This window comes from Spea bombifrons, chromosome 5 (genome assembly GCF_027358695.1).
Source record: "Spea bombifrons isolate aSpeBom1 chromosome 5, aSpeBom1.2.pri, whole genome shotgun sequence".
In the NCBI taxonomy this organism is placed as follows: domain Eukaryota; kingdom Metazoa; phylum Chordata; class Amphibia; order Anura; family Pelobatidae; genus Spea; species Spea bombifrons.
Window position 1 is genome coordinate 70,451,020 of NC_071091.1, and position 26,240 is coordinate 70,477,259.

The window sequence follows — 26,240 nt, forward strand, 5'->3', positions numbered from 1 at the left end:
TTCCTCTTGTGTTCAGAGTCGGTGCACGATAGGACTTATGCTCAATTTTTTATTTTTGGATTTTTAGTTGAAATGCAAAATAAATTAACCTTGTATTTGTTGAAATGGCAGCGCTGTAAATTAAACAAAAAAGTTGACGCGTGGACCATACAAAGTTTATTCGGAAAGCCTCTCATGCTGAAATGGTTAAGTGCCTCAGCTGCACCCATGGGGCTTTCTTTACACTTCACGCAGGGTTAAAATGTTATTTGACAATACAAGAAAACCCGCAGCAATCTGTTGTCCATTTGTTTGACTTCACTCGCCTCTGATCCAAAAGGACCATTTATGAAATAGTTCACATCTTGGCTCATTTAATTTTTTTTCTCTCCAAATGATAAGACAATCCTCTGCTATACAAAATACTAAAAGTGCAATAGTATAAATTAAGAGTTTGCAAGCACATTATACAAACATTACCCTTTATTGTACAGCAAAGTTAACATTAAGTTTTTACTCACATCTTCTTATGAAGTGTATACTTTTTCGATTGAAAACATTTTGTCTGTAAGTGGTTTTTTTTCCGACCAGTGAACTATTCTTCACACAACAAATTTTTTTTTCTCATTTATACTGAACGACTGTCCATATAGCAGCTACAAATATTTAAATAAAAGGATTTGTTACTGACAGATACTTGCACATGTAAAGCATGCGATCTTCCCAAAGAAAATGTCACAAAATTCTCGCCTGCATTGGAATAACCATCACTGAATTATGGCAAACGATCTTTGCTAATAACATGTCACAGACTGGGCTGTACCTTGTAAAAAAAAAAAAGAAAGAAATCAATAGATGGTGGGGCCTGCTTCTGGTTGAATACCCGCATAATGTTATTTATAAATACTACAGACAAAGATACTGCAATTATACACAGTATTGGGTATACTAAATGACTTGTATAGTATTAGAAAGATACTTCAAGTGAATATCAAATTTCAAACAAAACCGGTAAGTAAGTCGGACAAAGAAGTCATTATTTTGCACCCAATAACACCAATAGATATTAATTTTGTAGTTAAAACAAACAAACCAACCAAAAAAAAGGTCTGGCCGTGTTACAGCCTTTGAAAGCATGTTATCCAATGTAAGGGGCATGAAGTCTGTTGTGACAGTCAGTTAAACTGCGCGAGGAATACCATGCATTCTTGCAAAAAAAACCCCATCTCTTCTGCATCCAAAAGACTATGCATCTCTGCTATGAGCAAAAGGATGGAAGGTATTTGAGTTAGGACACCTTAATATACTGTATGTTCAAAAAACTGTACATAAATAATACATAGACTTGAAGAGTAGTTTTCTTCCTTTCTTTTTTTTTTGTTCATTTTATGCCGATTTCTTTATTCTCTTCAATAAACCTTGCGAATGGTCGATTTACAAGAGTCTCTGAGCCTACTTTGTCCAGATTAATAATAGTAGGGCTGCTGCCAGTATGTGTCCGGTCCAGTCCACTCGCGATGTTACCTAACGCTGGGATTGCGCTGCCACTCAAGCTGACGGGAAGCTGCGGAATGCCTCCATTCTGTATAACAGAAATCTCATTGTTTTTCATGGCTAGCCCGTTTGTGATAGCAGCAGCGTACTGGTTCCAAAAACTTGGGTCAACATTCATTGCTCGTGCTGCCAAATCCTTTTGAAACATCTCTGAAAATTTCAATGCGTCCCCTCCAAGCAAAGCCATGGGGTTTTCAACCGAAAGCCGGCGACCTCGTCTTGCTGGGGCGTTATTCCACATGTGTGTTCCCATATGGACCTATTAGCAACAAAACAAAAAGGAGAAAACGAACATGCGTTCAGATAATTATGTTCTATAATATATATATATAATACATAAAAGATAAATAAAATCAAAGGAACTAAATAAATATATACACGTTAATATTATTTAATTTAATCAAACATACAAGTACAAAGATTCGTAAAATAGTAATTACTGAACACGGTAGTCGGGACCAAAATATATATATTGAGGCAATGTCTTTTGGACACATTTCTGCAAACTGGGATAACATTATGGCAAGTATCACTCGGAACACCCTCTGATCTTCTCCAAAATATTTATCCTGCATAAATATAGCATTTAGGAAAATTTAGTAATTATGGGTCTCTATTTTTAGCGGTTTTGAGTGTCTCTTAATCTTAACTATTGATATTGTCCTTCAGCATTAATTCTCTATTCACTTTTATTTCATGTTAGGCATTTTAAGTACAAGTTGCAGGTGTACCGAATAATTCAGGCGAACCATAATATATGCCTACCATAGAATTAGGAGGCGCTGCACTGTACTGTTCTAGACAGGTAAAATTTACAACTGACAAAAGAAATGGCAACAAGCAGAGCAAACAAAGGACATTTCCATATTAACAGAAAATTAGCTTTTTCTAAACCTTCAGGAGAAACAGTGTTAAGACATGCCATGGCTCAAGCATTATCCAGATGGCTGAGGAAATGGCCCATACCTAGAGGGAGTTTGGCAGCGATGATGAACTTTCTATATCTAAATCCCTTTAATATTTTATTCACCAGCAGTAAAAATAATGATAATTTAGCATAAACCTATACACAAACAGCACACAACAAAAAAACAACAAATGGTTTTAAATAAAACAGATTTATATTCTTTGACCCTTTCTTCGCCATCCATCCATTCAACTAGAAATACTTTAGAGTTCCCACATTGGATATATAAAAATTGTTAAAAAATGTTGGTGTCGTTGAGAGATAGAAAAGATATCACGTACGCCGATTAAAACTATATTTTAACTAAATAGGTCAAATCAATGGCAGTGTTTAATTTCAGCAAAAAAAAAAAAGAAACAAACATTTTAATGGCAAATTTGTACTCCGTAGGCTCATTTTTAAAAGCCTCTTTGAGATAAACATTCAATAGAAAAGAGGGTAACAGCTTCAGTCAATTAGGTGCTCACAGAATGTTGAAATTCTGGACTCTAGGGGAGATTACATACGCCAATTATTCCTAATGGAAGACTCTCCAAGCTACATAATGATACTGCAAGTATTCTTTTTTCCCCTTTTTTGTGGAAGGCTACAAATTAACACAAAGAACATAACGTAATTTGCCTACCTAAGCCTTTCCATACTTTCGTCAGTGTGCTGGAAAGGATGAAACAAGTCCACACTAGTCCATAGTGTCCATAATAATGAAGTCTAAAGTTATGGTTTAATAATTATCAATGTATCTGTACAATTTTCAGCACCTACACAGAACTAAACTATTTTTTTTGCAGAGCTTTACTGCATCTGCTCAACAGAAAAATATATGATATATGCTCGGAATTCTTTATTAAAGCAATTCCAGAAAAAATATATTTTTTTTAAATAGCATGATTATGTATAATGCCACATCAATAGGTCAATATTTCTATTATTTGCTTTTATTGTCTAGAATTTTTTAAAAAAACTACTAATCTTTGTATCTGCAGCTGGGTGTCCCATAAATTGCTACAAACAAAATTAAATTAAGATAAACATTCAGCTTTCAAAAAGAAATCTGAAAATTGTGAACCGTTGTTTTAATCCAAGAGTTCAAATGAAAACTAAATGCAATACTGAGTGATACCAGTTTTAATTACTCTCTTTTCATTATGGGAAGAAAAGGGTAAAAAAAAATAAGCCTCCAAAAATATTCTAATGATAAATAGAAAATGGATATCAAAATATTACAGATTTAGCTTTTAGAAAAAAAAAACAGTAATAGATATCAGCAAAACTGTTGCCAAAATGTTAATATACCGACCCGTGACTGTAAAATTAAATTATTATACTTTATTGTATAAATCCTTAGTAAACATATAAAAATTGTGATTAGCATATAGGACTCATTTTTCATATAATAAGAATAATAGTAGTTTTTTTTTTTTTTTTTTTTTTGCAATATACGTCAACTGTGTATTTTAAATGCACAGCTACTTAGTTTTATAGTGATCAGTGCCAGAAGAGGTTAACAGTGATTACAAATCACGATAGACTTGAATGGTATCACTGACTTGGTACTATTTGCCTCTACTTGGTTTACCTTGTGTGCCCCCCCTTCTCTCGGTGTGACTCTATTCACTGGCACCTGTTGAATTGCATATAATTTAAAAACTAAATTGAAGTTACTGCTGCATATAGTTTACGGAACAAGTTAATTATCGCCTAAAGCCTTGTCTGCAACATGTGCATACAGTGTTCACATATTTTAAAAGCATTCAGGGGCACAAATAAATTCTTTATGGCTTGGCAGCATTTAAATGTTTGTTTTTAATGTCAACGATGTTACAAGAAGGCAATGAAATTTGCTGCTACTTATTTGCTGGGGCTCTCTGAACATTTTTAGATGAACAGACTTTTTTTTTTCCCCAAATCCTTACATTTTCTTTTGTAAGACTGGAGAGATATGTTTCACCTTACCTTAAGATTCCCTTTTGTGGTAAATGCTCTACCACAGATTGTGCAACCAAATGGCTTTTCACCAGTATGAGTACGTTCATGTATCTGTAGTGCACTTGCTGAAGAGAAGGTCTTCCCACACGAATGACAGTTGTGTTGCTTGGGAGTTCGTCGTGGTGGAGGTGCCAGCATAGGAGTGATGCCTGAACTCATCTCTGTCTGTGGTGCAGCAGGAACCTGGATTCCTGGTAGAAGGTGGGGACCTTCACCCATTGAGATCGACTTGGTGTGACCATTCACTTCCATTTTGATCATGGCAGGCGCTGTGCTGGTGACCAGGCTAGTAGTAGTTTGGCTGGGACCTAGAGTAAAGTTGGGTTCAAATAACTGAGATGGGAGCTCTTTCAATTTGTGTGTCAGCAAGTGTTGTTTTAAATTACCCATAGTGGAACACCCACGATTGCAGACTGTACAAATAAATGGCCGTTCTTTAGTATGGCTGCGGTAGTGAATTTCCAAAGCACTCTTACAAGCAAAAGGCTTGCCACAGATATTACAAACAGTACTTTTAAACTTACCACGTTCTCTGCTCAGGAACAGCAGGCTAAAAGGAGCCTCTTCTTTGATGATTGGTCTCCCAGGATTGGTGGCAGTCAGATCCAGTGCACCTTCGTTTTCTGCAGCTGGTAGAGGACTGTCTGGCTTCTCTACCTTAAGCTGTATCTCTGCTGGTTCTTCTTGACCGACTAAATGTGGGGACTTTGATATTAAGCTTTCACTATGACTATTTGCAGGTGATAAAACTTGCATGGATGAGGAAGTTTCTGATATTGCTGGACTGCCTGCACTTTGGCTTTCAAGATCCCCTACAGCAGATGATGAATCGTTGCTAAGATGGTCACTTTCTCCTGACCCATTTTCAATACTTTTTAACCCGGCAAATTGCTGAACATTCATAACAGTGTCAATCATTTTCATCTGATTCTCTAAAGCAGCAATACTGGAAATGACAGTAGGAGGTGAAGACGGCGAAGACCCCGAGTATGGTATGAGTGGTTTAGATGAGTCACTTGCTGTGTCTTTCATGTCTAGCTCATCGTCCATAGAATTATCATCAAAGTCATCATCATAATTGCTCATTGTTTCTAGATTCTTGTCATCGTAAGCGAGCTCAGAATCCATTGTATCTTGGAATCCCTCTGGTAAAGGGGTGTTTGGAATCTGTCCTCCCATATGCATACGAATATGTTGCTGCAGTACAACAGCATTCGTAAATTTTTTCTGACAAATGGGACATGAATGCTGAACTCTTAGAGGAGGCTTTGCCCGGTGAACACCAAAATGTGTTTTCAAATTGCCTTTAGTAGTAAAAGCACGTCCGCAAATTTTGCATTTAAATGGCCTTTCTCCTGTATGTGTTCTGTAATGCATCTTAAGAGCACTCTGACAGCTAAGCACTCTGTGACAAATGACGCACTGGTTTGGATCTGTCATCTTTTTATCAATGTTCTCGACCAATTGTTGCAGTTTTGAGGTTTCAGATGTTTGCATAGACTCTAGGAGACCACCAAATGGGAATTTTGCCTTGAACTGGTCAGACATGGATGGAAGCACAGAGTTTGGGAGGCTTGTTGAAATAGTAGTATCTGTAACAGTGGGAATAGTAGTGGTGACTGGTGAGGATATTTGCCCACTTGTAGGTTGCTCCCCCACTCTTATGGGTGGAGGGGGAAAGGGAAGGGGGATAGGTTCTGATTTGTTGATAGTGGTTGCTGTTGGAGCAGGTGGAGATTCTGCAGGTGGTGCTATACACGATTCGGAGTTATTTATAGTTGGAGATAAAGAGTTGCACTCACTGGAAGCCGGCGATGGCCTTTGGGGTGATCTGTTCATTGGAGTTATGCTTGGAGAATCCCCATAGCTATTAATACATGGCACTGTAGGGGGAAGCTGCAACCCAATTGATGTTGGAATGGTTGGTAATACTGGTTTGCTATCTAACCACGTTGTAACAGGTTTTTCAGGAGGAAGTGACATGCCGTATGGAATTCCAGAGCTAGTGGGCACATTGTCGAGGTATTCTGGAACGGGGTAAGGATTCATCTGAATATGGGGATATTTTTCTTTGTGCCTCTGAAAGTGAACCTTAAGGTTTCCTTTTGTGGAAAAACGATTTCCACAGATATTACATTTGAAAGGTCTTTCTCCTGTATGAGAACGCAAATGAATCTGTAATGCGCTATCACTTCCAAAGACCTTGGCGCAAAACCTACATTTATGCTTAAAAAATGGATCTTCAGAGGTTGACTTGGTCTCGAATACTGATACATTTGGTGGCTTTCCCTTGCGGTGCTTCATGAGTGCTGAGAGAGGATCTAAAGCATTGGCTGTGGCTGCAATGCTGACAAGTGGATTGGGAAAGATTACACTGCTTGACGAACTCTGAGGTAGAAGAGGGCTTGGCAAGCTGGAAGATGAGGTGAGGATATTCCCATGGCCAATGGATGGAGGCGTTGAGGAACTCTGGGGATGCGTTATGCTAGTTGCGCTGGACACAGAACTGGGGGTTACTGGAGCAGGTTTTGTATTAGTTGTTAATGGTGTGTTTGTTGGTTCTGTTAATGCAGAAGAGACGGAACATGGTATATTTGGGGTGCTTGCCCCAGAAGTAGGTTGCGATATATGCTGAGGAGGCTCAAAAGACTGACAAGGGTTGTTAGTTACTGGTGCCGCAAGAGTGGGTGGGACTATTGATGTTATTTGGAGAGAGGAATGTGCAGCAAAACCCTGCAGCTGGTTGGAAGCAGGAATTGGAGCACTCTGGGCTGTAACAGCCGGAGTCAGGGGAGGACGCAGTGCCTGGCGGTTCATCAGCGCCACCTGGTTACGTATCTGTTCAATGAGTTGCAGTTGGTGAATCTGTTGTTGCTGTAGTGCCATTAATTGTTCTAAAATCATTGGGATCGCCATTGCTGTAGCTGCAGCATTTGCCCCACCTACACAGCGTGCAGCTTGTGAAAACTGCGCTACTGCCACCTTAGTACTTTGCAGAGTCTCTAAAGTAACATTAGTGTTTGGCATGTTATAGTTAGTCATGGAAGATGGTTCAGGAATTTGAGGTAGAGGGCAAGGTGAGTCAGAGGCTTCTTGACTTGGGTAGGTTTTTTCTTCATTGCTTTCAATCTCCATAGGTTCCTCTTCCTTTTCTGTGTCTTTTATGTCACAGGTCTCATTATTTTCCACTTGGATGTTTTCTTCTGCGGTCTCACTTTCTCCGTGGTCGCTGGGTGAGCTCGCAGGAGAAGGTTCAGTGAAGTCTTCCGATGCTGGTGCTCCTATGTCATCATTAACAATCAACACAAGTGGGTTTTTAGTGCAGTTCTTCTTGTGCTCTATGAAGTCAGTCCATTTGAAGAATTCAGCACAGCATTTTTCACAAACATTGGTTTCTTCACTTCCACTTCGACTTTCATTCCCGCTATCACCATCATCAGGTCCTTCTGGTACTGCTAAAAGAAAATGAAAAGATAGCGTGAGCTATTAAGCTGACAGACAAACCGCTCTACATTTAAAAATTTTGCACAAGTAAAATCAATACTTTTTTATTTTGTACAAATTACCCCACTTCAACCATTTTCAAGCACGGTGTAAGTACCCTGTGATTTCTCATACCTAGCTAATAATTTTCTTTGCACAATCCATCAAATTATGAGACTCTATCAATTGTGGATACTGCTTCTTAATGAAATTCCATAGAAGTCATTGATTTCCAATATTTTCATACAATTCACAGCAACCTTGTCTGTCGGGTACAAATCAAGCTTTTGATGGGCTCATTAGGATTCCCCTTTAGCACCAAGCTTCCTAATTTCCAGTGAAATTAGCGATGCCGTTGCCAATTCAGTTAACATCGCAAAGCTAATGTGTAACGTTTCAAAAATGGATCAGCACCTGACAGCAAAGATTTAGCTCATTTTCATAAAATGCGGGCTCTATGTCAACTCATTACACTTAAAAAAAAATACAGAAATAATTTTAAAAATTTGTAGGTAGCTCTAGATATTATCTTTCGTGATAAGCATTTGTTTACTCTATATGTAATTTCAGTAAAATACAATCACAGTTAAGAAAAAGTGCTTCTGCTTAAAATTTAAGTCCTTCCTGTGTTGTAATGAGACGGCTAAACTATTAGTCCATTGGCTTTGTTATATTGTAATTAACACAGGAAGGCTATAAGACACAAATGATGTTAACCTTTGCCCTGACCAATAACGACATTAAAGCTATTCTCGAAGTCCCTAGGCTTGTAAATTATCCCAATACACAGAATATTCCGTTGATAGCATATGACACTATCTCTTTCTATCAATACAAACTATTGTTTCTTTCTGCATGAAAACCCCCAAGCCTTTTTATCATTAGTATCATAATTACGATAATAATTATCATATATTTATAAAACACCACCATATTCGTAATACTCAGTCCCAAACACAAATAAAGGATGCTGTCAAATGTGATATTTCGTTAGCAGCAAACTCAAATTACACGTTATTGCTACTAAGCATCGAGTTCAAGGATTTCTGAGCAAACTAGAAATTACATATTTAAACTACATTTCTGTTGACATATTTAAACATAAGTGTGCTGCGCTCAGACACACTTGTACCTATTTCCATCTATTCTTATAGAAAGACTCTGTAAATTATATGCTTGTGCCATTGTAGAAAACCCACTAATTGGTTACACATGTTTAATTACTGTTGTAGGCAGTCACTTCCTCTGACTTGCCTTACCCTCTTGTGCTGAATAACAAGCATGTTTAATGAACAGAATTCTAATTCACACCTGATCAAATAAATAGCTGTTCTGGAATTAGAAATGAACATATAATACCATTTCTAGTATTGTAAAAGCTGTTCGGAAAAGAAATACACAATTATCGCTCGGCGTAACTTCAATTTTCAGCTTGGAATCTTACAGACGTACACGATTTTATTTTCTGACAGCAGCAAACGAGATGCGCGTTTGGGAACGACAGAAGCAGTCAAAGATTTTTCTACGTACGTGAGAAAACGGCGATACGCAGATCACTAGATTTCTTCAGTGCAAAACTATTCGTATGCCTAATCCACGCAGAATAAATTATGTTTCAGTAAAGACTCATTTTAATTATATCATAAAGGGATATATGCAAAAGCAAAAAAAAATATATATAAAAAAATACAATTCTTTATCTTTTTTTTTTCAAATGCTACATTGTATACCAGGTGGCATTTTTAATAAAAGAAAAAAAATCTTAATTTTAAAATTTAGTTTAAAATAATTATTGCCGTTCCAGGAATTGTTTCATTATACTGTTTATTTCTCTCTTATTGAGATTTAAACAATTTATCAACATTCACCATTTAAGGTCTAAATAATAACATGAAATTGATTAAAGCAGCTAATAAATAAACCATTTTTTTTATTACTAAACAAAACCATAAACAAAAAAAGGCAGACAAATAACTTAAGAAGCCACAGCATTAGTCCATGATCAATGTGTTAACGTTGACTTGATATGTTAAATCTGAAACGGTATAAATAAGACGTATGTAAGCCATTCAACTCGCTGTCTCAAACTGTGCCAGTTCACATGTTAAGTGCTGGTTTATTTCTTTTTCCTGAGCAATACAGTATTAAATTTAAAGCATGCAGCTAACCTCTCTCTACCTTCCATCCCCCCAAAAATTTAACAGAAAACAGTAAATTGCAAATCTTTAACATGAATATTCTTCTTGGTTGAAATTATAGCAGTAGCAAATTGTGTCTGTTTTTAAAATGTTTTATAACAAAATTAAACAAAAGGAAACATTTTAAATAGTTTTTTTTATAAAAATGCTAAATTGTTGAAATTGTAATACTGAGATTCAATTTATTTAATGGGATTTAAGATATGCCTTCATTTAAAACAATGGTTAAAATGAATAATTAGTTATGTTAGCACAAAGCTGAAATACAGTATCTGTATGAAAATTAGTCCATTAGATATTTTTTCTATGACATATAAATAACGCTGCAGTTTCTCATACATGTACCTATGACTAGATATATTCTAAAAAGGATTTAGGCAGAGTGTACACTATTTGATCATTTCAAATTTGATGCAAATGTGAAAATTACGGTCAAACTACAGATTTGTATTTGTCCTTAAACCCATTTATACAAAGAATTTGCGCATTCCTTCCAAACACCAACTACGTACTAAAGTGTCACAATTACATTAATTCTTCTGTTGCCTGATCATTAAAAATGACCCGGTTTACTTTTTAATGAAGAAATATTAATACCGATAAATGTTCCTGAATTAATATGAAAGGTCATATAAATATATAAAAAACATTGATAATCTTCACAAAAAATCTAGATCTAAGTCTTCTGGTGTACCCAATAAAAATCTTCTCTGCTAAATACATTGTACATGTACAATTCTGCAACAGGTGGTGTATCTACTACAGTAAATAAAAATAAATTAAAAGAAAGTCTTAAATATGAATTTGAAGAACCGAGTTGTGCGTCAGAAGCCTAAACGTCATAATTAACACTATTGTTAATATGATAAAAAATAAATATTATTTTCTATCCAAAACAGTTCTTCCCGGGATTGGTGGACTTCTGTTACAAGGCAACTAAAAGGTGGTCTACCTTACCACTCTCTCTTGCATAAGCCTTAAGGACAGTGGCACATTACGTAGGGCAGCTCAGCCAACGCAGATATTGTGATCTCCTGTGTTTCCATTAAGTTAAGTAAAATCTGAGAAGTGAGAAGTGTCACACACACTGAGGAACACTATGTTTAGCAGGCATGTTAAATATTTAATTGATGCTACCGCATCTAATGGTCCTGCTAAATAGAGCTGAGACAGCAATGTCCATTTTATTGTACAGCAGAAATTAAACAGTACTTTTAATATTTACTTTTTTTTAATTGAAAACTAAATCTTTACTTGCTAAAGGAAAATTAGCTACTCTGTCGGATTAATGGCTGTCTGAACTGCATAGGCCTCATCGGTGAAAGAGTTAAAGAATTACACTTTACTCGCAATCATACCTGCAAAGTCATGTGCTCAAGAGTAAGATATTTACGTGCTGCCATTATTGCATGTAAACACATAAAGGTAACACAATGGGTCAAATTTATTAAGGGAAATCTGTAGCAAAATGGTAAATCCGACACACTAAGCATTCTATTGGTTGCCTGACTTTTGCCATCATAAGTTTGAAAATGAAATGATGGGTTAAATCCAAAATGACTGTTACTACATCAAAAAAATATATATTAGTTGTATGTTAATTTGTTTTATTGGTCCGGGAAACCATAGAATGTTGATTTCAAAATATATGTAGACGTTCTGATAAAAATTAATTAATTAGATTAAATTAATTAAATCACAAGATTCTGAGACTTGAAAAAAATTTCAAATATATACAATATTCTAAAATCATGATGACTTAACAAACCCGGGGCCTACATGCATCCAGATTCTGTCAACTTCAAACTTTCGATTTATTCAAATTATTCTGAATTATCTTCCTAATATGCTTGCTTAAAGATTTAAACATAGTATAAATAGTTTAAACGACTAGCCATTCACTAAGACAGCTCACAATGTGCTCTTTGATTTTATTAAATAAGTATATTTAATACATTTTGGTCATTTTTCTCTATTTAGGTAAATATGCTAAGAGTTCAGGGCAATCGGCCATGGTAGCCATATGAAAATGCCCTTTGTTCTGAGGATTCACCTTGAACAGCTTGAGGATGCACTAGTTTCATAGTCACTGGTAGCTAACCGATACAAAAGCAAATTTCACAGACCTGATTTCCAGTGAGTTCTCCAAATAGACCCAAATGGCCAAAATGGCACGCAGAAGTAAATTAACTGCACGCAAACTGAAAGCCGGCTGCATGTAAAACAGGCCGATTCAATACAAAACGCTGCCTTTCATAAGCGCAGGCGACGTAGAATAAAATGAAAAATTGTGAAGGCTACAAAACTTTTGTGGAATTTTAAGATTTAGTGAGTTTTACCAAATTGCTACGGGACATTTGTTTTCTTGCAAATTAATTCTTTTTAACTCTTTACGATAGCTGTGATTCCCATAAAGGAAGATGAATTATCAGATACAGAGCCCAAGCTGTGAAACAGGAGGAGACAAATAGAGACCCCTACTGTGTTCAACAATGTAGAAGAAATTCCAGACTCAATAGAATTTTTTGCCCTCTTTCAAAGACCACAATGGCTGTCGATATGACAGTGAACAGTGGAGGGCACTATTGCTATGCACATCTCTATAGACCCAGAATATTTAGATTAATCTATTCAGTGGCCTAAATCTCAGAATTTGTTAAGTAACAACCACCTGTGGCACAGTCACCAACTGTCTTCTCCTTTTTTTTTTTTTTTCTAAACGTTTGCAGTTAGTAATCATGAAAGCAATCCATTAGCTACTTAAACACTGTGCAAATAGAAGGCGGCTTAGCCATCTCCAATATCATTAGCAAATACACAGATTAAACGAAAACACATTTTACTATTTAAGTATTTGTTATTATTTGGCTTTGTTAGATTCTGTATCTCGCTGAATTGTGCGCTGCTGGATAAAACCCTCTACGTAATCAATGCACCATTTTGCAAATCATCATTAATGCTCAAAAAGCTTGTGCCATAAGAAACAATATCACCGGTGAGATTTTGTAAAGTCAATTTGTAAACTTTCATCAAAAAACAGTACATATGCATTTTGTTATTGCTAAATAGGGTATGTACATTTTTCCAAATTTCTTCTCAGGAACTATATTTAAAAAAAATTAAATGTATTATTTTCAATCAAGTTAGTTATACGAGGACAATTTATTATCGAGCGTCAAAATATATCTTGGGATCTAAGTTTATTATGTACGGCAATGCATTTGTAGGGTTTGTAAACGAGAAGCTTTGTGTTTTTCAATTCAGTATGGAACGTCGTGCATATAAACCATAAAAATTCTAGAACTGCGTATGTTAACAACACTATTATTGGTATATTACAGAAATTACAATTAATTGTAAATGAAAGTCCATATTGCTGATATTAGTTTTATTATTTCTAAAAAAAGAAAAAAAAAGAAATCTGCTTTGCTTGGCCCTATGGAAACAATGTTTTGAAAAAAATCTGTATAAACAGATGTGGGATTGGAATCTGGCTAGCAGAGTTTATGATCCGTACTTTAAATATCCTTAGTTTAGCTGGTCTTACCTTGTGCGTATATATATATATATATATATATATATATATTTATATATAAACAATATATATAAACAATATATATATATATATATATATATATATATATATATATATATATATATATATATATATATAGCACCATATATCACTCTAACTATACACAGATATGTAATAATGTAGTATGTGTTATATATATATATAATGTATGTATTTTACAATTGAAATAAATACCCCAAATAAAAAAAAAAAAAGAACAGACCAAAAAAATAATAATCCTTAATCATTTTAGCACAGGAAATGAATTTTCTAATTAAATTATGCAAAAAACAGAAATCATATATTTTTGTACCATACAGATGCATGCGTGCTGTATAGTTTCATTATTACATAATCTGAGGGTTAAGCTTTAAGGGCCATGCAAAAAGATCTAGGCATAAATTCAATCATGTTTAGGTGTAGAAATACACAAGAGAAAATGCGTCCATGTTTCAACACTTTTCTTAAAGAGGATCTTCACATAGCTAGCACTCAAATCTAGTGTTAACACTTATCAGAACAGAGCTAACCATGCTGCCAAGGTCAACTGCACAGATGTACTAATTGTATTATGAGCTTGACATCTAGTGGCCACCCCTGGCAGGGCAAAGCAGGCAAAGGTTAAATCAGCCAGCCTTGTCAAAGCACTTCTAAACACCCACCCTCAGGGACAAGCCATTGGAAACCTGTTGGCACTTCATGCAGTCCCACCTTTTCAATGTCACCAAACAAAATGAATCTCTAGTGTGCTCTGGGCGTTAGTGCCTTGAAATAGGACACTAATAGGCTATCTTTAAACTATTTAAATAACTACTTGGTGATACGCACGCAGAGGTGAGATTATACCACGTTATATATATAAAATTATTCCAATCCATTTGCCCAGATCAGTATGAAATAATTCCTAATGTGAATTCACTTGCATATTCTATATAAAGATATATGCAACATAAGCTTGGATTACTATATATATATATATATATATATATATATATATATATATATATATATATATATATATATATATATATATATATATATAATATAGATTTATAATATTTATAGTTGTACATATACTTATATAAGGAATTCATGGGAGAAAAAAATGGAAAACCACACATATTTTAAAATTACACGCATTGAAAAATATATGTTTCAATGCAATTAATTGCAATAATCATGTTAACTGCCTTTAAACAACAAATTTCAATAAAAGGATCCATTGCTAGGCCTCGCTTATATGTAGCAAGTGGTTTTAAAACAAGAAAAAAGAAAATAAAAAATACATGGCAGGTGCTTAAAATACAATAAAAAACAAAGCTATTTTTCCTTAATGTCTTATTAGAAACTAAGTAAATAATGTAATGTTTTCATATGTCAATCTTAATATTGTTCTCAAAATTCTACTTAATCCTATATTTGCATTCATACATGGTGTGTTTGTGCTTTTTAATCCTTGTGCATGATGGTTACATTTTACACACACAGCTGAGGTTTACTTGGAAGGAAAAGAAATATCCTTCTGGTCACCTTAAGATCAATAGAAAGACTTCACCAGGATTAGCTCAACATGATGAGGAAATCTGACCCACTTTTGCCACATTTTCTCTACCATCTATAGAAAAATAGAATCACTTGTTTAATATTTTTTTCTGCACTTTTCGCCTTTTTTTCAATGGAACAGAAACACATACAAGAATTTTCCATATCAAAGTTTGGGTAAGGAGTCTTGATTATTGAGCAAGGCTGAACAAAACAATGGCTACAACAGATTATTGTATCTAGATGAATTTCTGTTATAATGTCTAAAATCATCTGCCAACTACCAATAAATTGCAATAAATACATGTCTAAAATGTATGTATTTAATACAATGTATAATCAATTTATAAGTTACCAGCCCATATAATACATTGCAAGAATAATAAATTAGCTTTAGCTTAGAATTAAATGTAACCTGGCCTGATTGTGATAAATAAATATTTCATGTAATTGATGTAATTTATACAGCAAATATGCCAGCAATGTCTCATTTATTTGGTGCTTGTAAAAGTACAAATTATAGTTTTAAAACAAATTCCATACATTATATCTGTTTTTGTACTGTGACATTTTTGCTGCATAAAACAATTTTAAATATTAAAAAAAGTATAAAACATTTTTTTTTAATCCTTACTGAAATTAGTACAGCCCATTTGTGAACAGATTCAAATCTTAATTATTTTGTGGCAAAAAGAACAATTGTTGAGAAACATTTTTAGGTTTTTTTTTTTTTAAATATGATTTATTGGTGTAAATCTCAGGAAAATGCATTATGGGGTTTACCCTTACATCTTTTATGAATTGAAGTAAAACTGAAAATGAGTTCACTTGTCCATGTGCGTAAGTTAAAAAAAAAAAAAGGTATTATATGAAACTGCAAAAGAAGGAAAGCCAGCTGCAATTATCTGTCAAGCAGAATATGTACTTCTGCGTCTTTAGGCAAATAATTATATATATATATATATATATATATATATGATCTTAAAAAATAATATTTTCATTAATATTTTAAGACGTATAAAACCAAAATATTTCAAAGTCCCAATCTTGATTTTTAACAATACGATCAATTAAATGATCTGCCTTATAATAGCCTCCTTTTTTTTTATAAATTTTATTTTTTCATATTCCCAGATCCATACTCTCTTTTTCGAGGCTTACTCGCGACCCTATTCTGGAGCTGGACACATTTTATAAAGTATCATTAATGCCCCTCCAACAGTGTATATTTGAAGTTTCTAGTATCCGCACACATGAATAAAGTGAAATAAAAGCTCTTCTTGCTGAAATATGGTTATGCAGGGGGCACAGTTAAACATTTTTAGAATTGTTCATATTGTTTCATATTGAGGCGATCGAGAAAGGCGATTTTTATGCCATTCACAGATCACAATGATCAAGTTTTTTTTTTTTTTTTTTTAAATAAAAAATCCTCGCAGGGACGCAATGTAGCCCTTTTGATGGAAAGGCTGTCTTTCTCATTCTGTAGAAATAAACCCATTCATTTGATCATGTAGTCATTGAGTTCAATACAAAACAAACCAAGTGTGAGAAATGCTAAGTGATGAAGTAAACAAAAAAACATTTCCATGACAAAAAGATCTTCTGCCCTTAATCTACACACCATATGCAAGGGTTTCTTTTTTAGCCTATCTCCTGTTCTGATCTCTAGAGACCCCCCTTACATTAGATAAGACCCCGCTCTTAACCAGAAAAACAGCTTGCAAGAAACATACTTTCTTCCACAAATCCAGGAAACTCTTCGGAAGCCTGACAATGGCGTGTTTCTGTCTTTCTTAGTAGAAGAAAGGCAAGCATCTGGGAACTATAGCTTCAAAGGATACCCACCAAGGCCCCACTTCCATAACACCCCACAATTACATTACAAAGGCATGATTTGGACACTTTATTAGCGGAGAGCTGCTCAACTGCTGTGTGGCAAGCTATTTTCTACAGCACAAGGGAGGTCACCATTACTTCCACTAAGCAGAGCAACTGTCCACTGCCTGCCATACAAGACCCTGTCAGGCTTGGGAGGTGATAGGGGGTAAAGGCTTCAATCCAACAGGGTCTGTGGCAATCTTTAATTCTGTTCCAGTTGATTTCAATCTGAATTCATAATGTGGCTAGTAAAGTTTGCAAGGAATAGTAGGAACTTGGCTACAGCCTTTTGTCTTGTTGACAAAGTGGAACAGAATTCTGGAAAAAGAAAGAACCACTGCACACGATGCAAAGAAATGCCAGCTTAGCAGAACTGGATGCAGAGACACTTGGTTATAAGTGTGACATAAGTTAGCAGAGTGGGATAATCCACGCGTGGATAATAGCAAGGAAAGCATAAGCTGTTTTTAAAAAAGTATTAAAATAAAGATGGAAGTGTTGGGGTTCTGTGCAGACCTCCCGCAGCCCAGGCAGGACCTCCCTGCTCTTTCATGCTCATGGTCCCCCTACCCACCACCCCATCGCCCTTTGGTTGTAACAGGGCTTCCAAAACAAAACCCCTTTGCTAGCCCCCAAAACCAGGCAGCCAGCCCATGGGATCTCCTCACCTTTGGTTGAACCTGGGATCAGCTCCCCGGCAGAGAGGGCAGTGGCAGGCATTGGATGTGCCTCTTGATGGTGTTATTGTTGTGTGCTTGTCTATCTCACACAGGAGAGTGCACGATGTTTCCGGAAAGCGTTTCACAAGCCTCGATCTTTCTCATGCCCAAAACAAGATCAGTAAAGCCCCCTCCTCCTCCTCCCTCTCTTATTCCCCTTAGTACTAGCAGCTGAGGTACAGGCACTGGGGTGGACACAGGCTACTGCTGATCACTGCAACTTTTTTTTTTTTTTTTTTTACTGCCCCTTCTTTCTTCTACCCCAAGCTCTCCAGCAATGCAAGATCACCATCTACCTATTGAGTTACACTTACCCCCTGCCACCAATACACAGCCTCTACACACTACCCCCAGCACCAAGCACAGCCTGCAACACTTTGCTCAACCAACTTTGACAGCCTATTGTCTCTTCTGCAGGTGCAAATCTGACTTCTCTGCGAGGAGCATGCGGATGTCCCATCCAAACTTAGCAAACTACTGCAGAAGCTGCAGAATTCGCTATTCTATTTTAGAACAAGAGGGATAAGTACAAGTCTATCCAAGAAACCCTGTAATTAAATACAGGAACAAGTGCAAGGCATGGAGTGTATATATATATCTGAAGCTGGGGTGAGATAGGAGACATAGTCTTCTCCAGATCCAGATAAAAAGACCCCGATGATGATTCTAGTTCTGTAAATGAGTATAGTGGGGTAAGGGTGAGTGAGTGTGTGTTGGCAGTGCCTAGTGGCTGCTGGTATGGGGTAAAGGCACCTATAGCTGGGTATATGGCAGCGATGCCCCTCATCCCCTCCGCTTACCGTTGTGAAGGGGCACCTCGGTCCCGATGTCCTCTTCTGATTTCAGATGCTGAGGCTTGGCTTGCTTTCTCCGAGACATGCTGCCGTTGCTACTGGGATCTGGGACTCGTTTCTGCTTTTTTGCAGATACATCAGTGGCAAATAAAAAAAAAAATTGTTCACAAATAGTCGAGTTGCAAAATTACGGAAATTAGCTGGTGTCGGTGCGGCGCGGATTGCGCATGTCGGTATATAATTGTGATTGTGAATAATGCATGGCGATTAGCGGCGGGGGTGAGAGGGGATTGGCTCGGGGCCAGCGGACACGGACCGCATATGGAAATGAGGGATGGGCTGAGGCAATTAGCCGCCTTCACTCCGCCAGATGCTGCGTCTGCCCGGTACCGAGCGGCACGGCGCGGCAGCCCTCTGCCCGGGTTACGCTTCTTCTGGGCGCACAAACTCGGAGCATCACTTTGTGGGGAAGGTCACATTCTTGCTTCCCTTTTCGCACCCCCTTTACTCATGTTTTTGCCTCCCTGCGCGGATCTTTGCTTGTTTTGTGATTGGGGTTACTCTGACACACTCCACCCCCTCCCCGAGCTCTTCATTTCTTGGATCTGCTTTTATGACCCTCGGTATCCTCTCTTTTTTTGCTCGGGTTATTGTGTCTTCTTAATGATGTCTCACTTGAATGAAGGGAAACTTTCTTTGCTTGCGTCCCGCAGCCTGTGTTTCTTGTCACTTTCTTCCCCGCCCCTTCTCTTACTTTTATTTGCTTCCTTTGCCTGCCCAGCACCTTGTCCTCTGATTGCTTGTCTTTATTGGAGTTCTCTTGCTGCAGTCATTGAGAACCCCTGACCTTCTCTAAGTCCCTGTTAGAGGGTCCTGGCTGGCTGGCATTGGTATGGTCCAATCCGTCCATCCATCGCTCCCACAGGGTGGGCTGCTGGGGGGGTTTATTTCTTTATTTCGGTAGCTGGGTGATTGATCTGTGCACTGGGATACTGGGTGGAGTGGGGTGGGTTAGGGGGGCTTTTAAAATCAATTTCAATCTCGAATTGATCTAAGCGCAGCAGCAGAGGTCCCAGTTGGATGCCTTGTTTGTGTGTAGTTTAGTTGGGGCTGTGTGTTTGCTTGCTCCTCAGGAGTAGTGCTTGGCTGTGCCGGGGCAGGGAGAGGTGGCCAGTGTCTGCTTGCTGTGTTGCTCCTCTGCTTGCATTGAGTAGTTGAGATGTTGTCCCACTGGCTGATGTGGGACCTGAGATCTCCTCGTGTTTGTGTCACAGCTCCGGCAATGTGATTCTCCAAGCTGAGCCCCTCTCCAGCAGATGCTTGTCCTTAGCGCCCGTCCCCCTTCAGTCTCCCGTACCATGGGAGGGGGGTGGGCCCTAATGGGCTATGCTGTGGGTGGTGGGAGTAGGTGGGAGGTATCACCCTCCTCTCTGTCTCACGCACACATCAGGGGCGGAAGCGGGTGTCAGAGGATTTCCCATGTAGTAACGCGGAGCATGCGGTGCCAGTGTGCAGACATTAGGTAGCAGTGTCTGACACCCATTTGGCAAGTTACCTGAAACAGAGAGGAGTGCACTTCCACCCGACTCATTCAACGGATGGCGGGCTCATCACACACCTCTCCCCACCCCTCTATCCGTTCAAGCACACACACACAAGTGGCGGCCACTCGCTGCCGGGCTCCACTAAACTAAGCGGTCCACGGGAATAGGCAGGGAAGGGAAAAAGCCGATCGCAGCATGGCTATCCCACTCACACCACTCATTGACTGAATTCACCTGGATGCATCGCCTTATACATTTAATATATTTATTTTTCGCTCTTGTGGACTTGTAAAGTGTTTGCGGTAATCCGCAGCGATCGTTAGCGGTTTATCCCATATTCCCTTTAAATGATGCGGGGAGGGGGGGATTCCTGTCCCGTTCTGGAAGAAGTGCCCTAAATTATTGTCACCGTCGGTAGGGGCAGCGAACGTTATAATTCGGTCCGCAAACAGGGAAAAGCGATCGCTCTTTTACAATTATTTACTAACTCCTGAGATCCGTATCCTTTGGAGATCGTTTCGTTTAAATCGGAGTAACCCCACTTCACATACTAAATACCCCTGGCATATTTCTTCTTATTGGGTTCTAAATGAACCCGGAGTAATTCCTATTCATCGTAAAGAAGTTTGTGATCGTTTTATTCGTATTGCCAACATGAACCTTGTTTTGTGCTTTAATAAAAAGATCATCCCGTGAAGGCTTCTTCTTCGTGGTGATGGATGGGAATGCAGGGGGTTTAAACTTTTACTCCCGTCTTAAGGTCAAGTACCTTTAACTGATTCCCCACCAAAATATAGCCCCCGCCATAATCCTAAAGACAATTAAATCAAAATAATCATTTTATTTTTACAAAGTTAACATATGTTGGCATATATATATATATATATATATATATATATATATATATATATATATATGTGATATATATATATATATATATATATAATCCTGATACGGAAATGTGTTCGGATGTGTGTATCTTTTGTTTTTTTTAACTGCTTTATTTTATTATTATTATTTTATTTTCTGCAATTATTAATACGAACATAATATTTTTTTATATATATATATATTTTTTAAATCGGAATTTTCGCCGTGTATAATTATATAATTAAAGGGAATAGTACGGATTTGGTCAGGAAAAAATATTTTGTTAAATTCTAATAAATGATGGTAGTAGTGACAAAACCGGCAACCCCTGATCTAAAGCACTGGAGTCTTTTTTTTTTTTCTCGGTAATGCTGTTTCCCGGAGAGAAGTCACATTTGGCTTGGTGCAGGTTTTGCCTTTTAACCCCTTAATAACCATCCACTTTTTTTTCTTTTCAGGACATCCTGATCGCGTGCGCTGTGATATAAACCCCAGCGCTTTCACCATGATTGTGGGGGTGCTTAGGGGTTAAAAGCTGTGATCATGCGCTGAACGTTTTTTAATTGACTTACATGTAAGGGATCAATTAAAATAAAAAGGTCAGAATTTAATGTATGCTCAGCAGAAAGGGGGGGGGGCATCAAGCATTCAACCCTTCATTAAACGCTTGTAAGGTATAATCTCCTGTTATCTACTGAAATACTGATCACTAATCAAACAGCTAGAATCACAAATTTAGGGTATATTAGGAATACAGTACATTTACAATTTGTATCACAAACACAGATATATACCTAAACATATAAGAACAGAATAACACACACATCTATCTATCTATCTATCTATCTATCTATCTATCTATCTATCTATCTATCTATCTATCTATCTATCTATCTATCTATCTACTCAGTATTTATATATTGGATTCAATGCATACTTCTCTACATATAGACCCAATTATATTCATATCACATACATACATCATTCATCAAGTGTCTGCTCATATTCTAAATACCTAGATAGTTCTTTTGAAAGAAAGTTGCTTTTTTTCTCTGCCCTATAATTACATCTAATTTGTCCATTATCTTTCCCTGGCATTGTTGTTTGCAATGTAAAAAGCGACACGTTATTATTTTGTCTGCCTGATAATATTATTTGCAAATTACTACTGTATTTTTTACATTAGTTGAACGTATAATTTCGTATTTGGTTTAATTCGTGTCATTTATTTAGATAATCCATAAAGCCTATTTTGCATGATTAAATTGACTGGTGAAGGGATTGAGTCGGATTTTCTTCCATATTTTTTAATATTTACCATTATTTCGTTAGAAAAAATTGGTAATATTAAGAAAGTTATCTGTAAAACATCCGAAATTTTACTTTATTTAACTGTTTATTTTATTAGATCTTTTAGCTAAGACGTGATGTTAAAGTGGTGACTTGTAGACATGTGATCCAGGACAGCGTTAGCCTGCATCTTGTCCCTTAGTGGGATAACTGTCCCACTAATCTGTTCTGAGTGGATCCCAGATATTACCATAATAATATTATTATTGGTAAGAAGAGGTAATTGATAACACCACCTGCCACTCTGAAGCAATCACCATGATAAATGTTTCCATCAGGGGCAAATCTCTGCTTGGTCTACCACAGCCTTACCCAAACATTATATCTAATGCCAATTATAAAGATGGTTCTTAGACTTTATTTTTTTTAATTATATATTTTGCAGGAAATCTCCCTGAAACATCATGTAAAAGGAAACGCATCTAGTTATGGTTTTGGTTTCCAAGTATTGTTTAATTTAATAAAAACAGCGCTAAATACAGTATAAATATTTTTAGTAATAATTGACAATTATTTGCATACAATAAAATCTGACCTGTTTACCAACGGGTTAACATATATATAGATATATATAGATATATATATATATATATCTATATATATCTATATATATCTATATATATCTATATATATATGTCCTGCATATATATATATATATCTATATATATAGATATATCTATATCTATATATATATATATATATATATATAGATATAGATATATCTATATATATAGATATATATAGATATATAGAGATATATATATATATATATATATATATATATATATATATATATATATCTCTATATATCTATATATATCTATATATATAGATATGTAGTTGTCTCGCATATATCAGTAGTCTATGGTGGTGTCCTGATCCATGACATCCTGATACCGTTTCTAGATCTGGGGGTCTGGATATGGGGGTCTGGAAGTCTGGATCTGGAGCACTGCTCTCTTCTCTCTTGCTACCGCAAACACAGGAACACGTTCTGTAATCCACTCAGAGATAGTTGATCTGTAGTGTGGGTTATGGGCAAACTCTAATCACTCCATCCAGAGCTCTGTTCTGGTACCTGACAAATCCTCAACACGTGCCTGCAATCCCCTGCTTGTCATTAGTGGGAACAAATCACCCAAAGTACCCTGCAAGTTTGGGAAATGGAAAGGGGGGATTGAGTTCAAAGGTGGAGAGGGTGGTTCGATAATGTGGTCGAAGGTTTGTATTATTGTGTTTATAAGGTGCAGGTGGGGAACACATCCAATGCACAATACTACAGTCTCAATCCACACTGCGTGGGGCTGATATCTTCCGGATGATCGCATTGAATAACAATGCACTTCACTTACAAAAAGGGGGCCAGATCGGCCAGCTGACCAATAAACCGACTTTAGCCATAAACCCTGCAATCCACGGATGCTTTAATCACTTATTTGTAAAAGACCTACACTGATGCATACCTTCACTTATTATAAGAGATCCCTTAACTCTCAACATATCATCAGCATTAGAGAATATACAAGAACACCTATCACTCCAAGCCACACATTACCTCAACCACAATTCAATCCCTCTATTGATATATCGTATACACTTGTTCTTTGTGTGTTAATATGCTAAGCATATTTAACACATAATTAGTGTCTTCCAGGCATTCCAGGAAGCCAGTTATAATTATTCTTGAAACAAACATGTGCCCCTTCTGTTTTCCAGATTATTATTAGCTTGTATTAATAGACGCAGGCCTGAAAAAAAGACGAAATCACCTATTGATAATTGCAAGGAATATACAGCGGCTGCTATATCGATCGGCTTGTCCCTTATTCCCCTGGTGGAGCAGAGATAAGAAGACACACTCTTTAGTGCTATATAATTTCTTTTGACCTATCTGCTTGCTACAGACTTATGATGAATAGCCAGAGTGGTTAAAGTCTTTTATCACTAAAGTTGCCCCTTGATATAATATTGATTCTTTATAACTAGCTCCAAACACAAAAATCAAACTGTCCACTTGACCATCATCATCATCAATATCATCACAAAGGCTTTGGAATAAAGATTAGAACAGCAAAGAGAATGGATGCAGTAATCTGGCCAACTAATCTTTATTTCCTGCAGATGAAAAGAGAAAGCAGAGAAGTGTCATTTCACCAACCAAAATAACATTTTGGATATAAAAAAAAAACTATATGAAAATACCAAGGGGAACCTGATTAAGGTCAATACTCCAGGTAGCATCAGAAGGTAGAGCTTCTGCTCTCTGGCTTACATATACCATATGGTCTGATGGTAGAAAATTATACAAGAATATAAAATTAAACATAAATAAACATTTTTAGTAAATAAATGCATTAAGCCCAACTGTTTGTGGGTGGTGTAAACTAACCAAGTCAAGTGGGACTTGGTTAGTGGGAAAAACAAGTGTATCTTAGTTAACTGAAGTAGATTTTACTGTGCCAAATCCCGACTGGCACATAACAGGTTAATAGTGGACTCTCCAGGATTTGCATTGATTCTCCTGCAGCTAAAAAAAAAAGGTTGACTTAGGCATTTTAGTGAGAAAGCTTGCAAAAAAAAAATACCGGCTATAGTCTAAATATTGTAAAAATGTTGAAAATTTAATTTTTTGATAGATTGTAATTGTATTCATTTTTAACTAAACTATTGTTTTAATGAATTTATTTTCGTATTGTTACTACATATACTACATAAAATAAAAATTTGTTACCGTATTGTTTTTTTTTTGTTGATCGGTTTGAATTGAAAATTAGCATCCTTTGTCCCCCATTAAAGATTTTTTGTAATGTCCTCCAACAAACCATCTGTGGTTTAATATTATGCTAAAGACTCATAGATGCTCGTAAAGCCCATATCAAAGCCAGCCCTTAGCCTGGCAGATCAATGTCACATGAAGTGTCTCTTTTATGCGATGTCTCTCCCAGCTGAGAGGCTGCACACTGTCTGCCACTGTGTGCTCTCTATATACAGTGGCACACACAGGGTTAAGTGTATCAGTGTTGCAAAGGTCCGCTGTGGCTGCAGGAGGTACTTGTATCTGTCTGCAGATGGGAAGGTGATACCTTTTGCTTCAGGTGGAGTTGGGGTACTAGGTCATTAACATAACATACATTTTAACACTATATATCACTATTACACTGGCCAGAAGAATGGGAAGACGCGGTGTTGAGAATCTGTAAGTGTCAGGTGCTGCTTAACCCTTTGAGTTTTAGACAAGCGTAACACCTCTATCCTTGGACTCAATGGGATTCCTGGTATGATAAAGGAGTAGCTTTTAACCCTGCAGAGTGGAGAGCTGATTAACAGGGGAGGAAAGATGCAGCAGAGGAGAGCAGAGGCTCTGGAGATAAAAGTGTAAGCACAGGAAATCTGTTCAGTAAAGCCTTCTGCAGGACCTGGTCACTGTTCCACAGCTGGTGCACCTGATCATCCTACAATGGACTACTGTGTCCTCTAGTGGAATGGAAGAGGGGTGGGCTCGGATCTTCAGGTACTGATGTCCATAGGAAAGCTGACCTTCACTGCTGTTCACTGGCACAGTTGCCACAAGACCTGTATTTGCTCACAAAGCAATAACAGACTGCTTAGACAGACTCAGCTGTAAATCTATAGAAACAGAAGGGGACAGTATAGAGACCCAGTCCAGACCTCTATACGTGGAGGAAGGTGAAAATGTCTGAGAAACAGTTTAAACCTGGACCAAGTCGATATATATATATATGGAACCTTTTCAACATTTGGTTATATATAATCTGTCTATGAGCTCAGAATGTGTTGT

General features: G+C 36.9%; 1 protein-coding gene across 4 annotated transcripts; it reads right to left on the reverse strand.

Moving 5' to 3' along the window:
• Positions 1-324: 324 nt before the first annotated feature.
• SALL3 (spalt like transcription factor 3) lies at positions 325-19,994 on the reverse strand. 4 transcript variants are annotated; one of them, XM_053466327.1, is made up of 4 exons: positions 18,684-19,992; positions 5,011-7,938; positions 4,454-4,794; positions 325-1,792 (listed from the first exon to the last, which is right to left on the reverse strand). In XM_053466327.1, exons 1-4 carry the CDS (start codon positions 18,760-18,762, stop codon positions 1,361-1,363), a joined length of 3,780 nt encoding a protein of 1,259 aa, XP_053322302.1. In that variant the 5' UTR covers positions 18,763-19,992; the 3' UTR covers positions 325-1,360. The 4 variants fall into 4 exon arrangements, with proteins under 4 accessions (XP_053322302.1, XP_053322301.1, XP_053322299.1 ...); XM_053466326.1 differs by having other exon boundaries at positions 5,011-7,941; positions 18,684-19,991; XM_053466324.1 differs by lacking the exon at positions 18,684-19,992 and adding an exon at positions 17,833-18,630 and having other exon boundaries at positions 4,454-7,941.
• Positions 19,995-26,240: the final 6,246 nt, after the last annotated feature.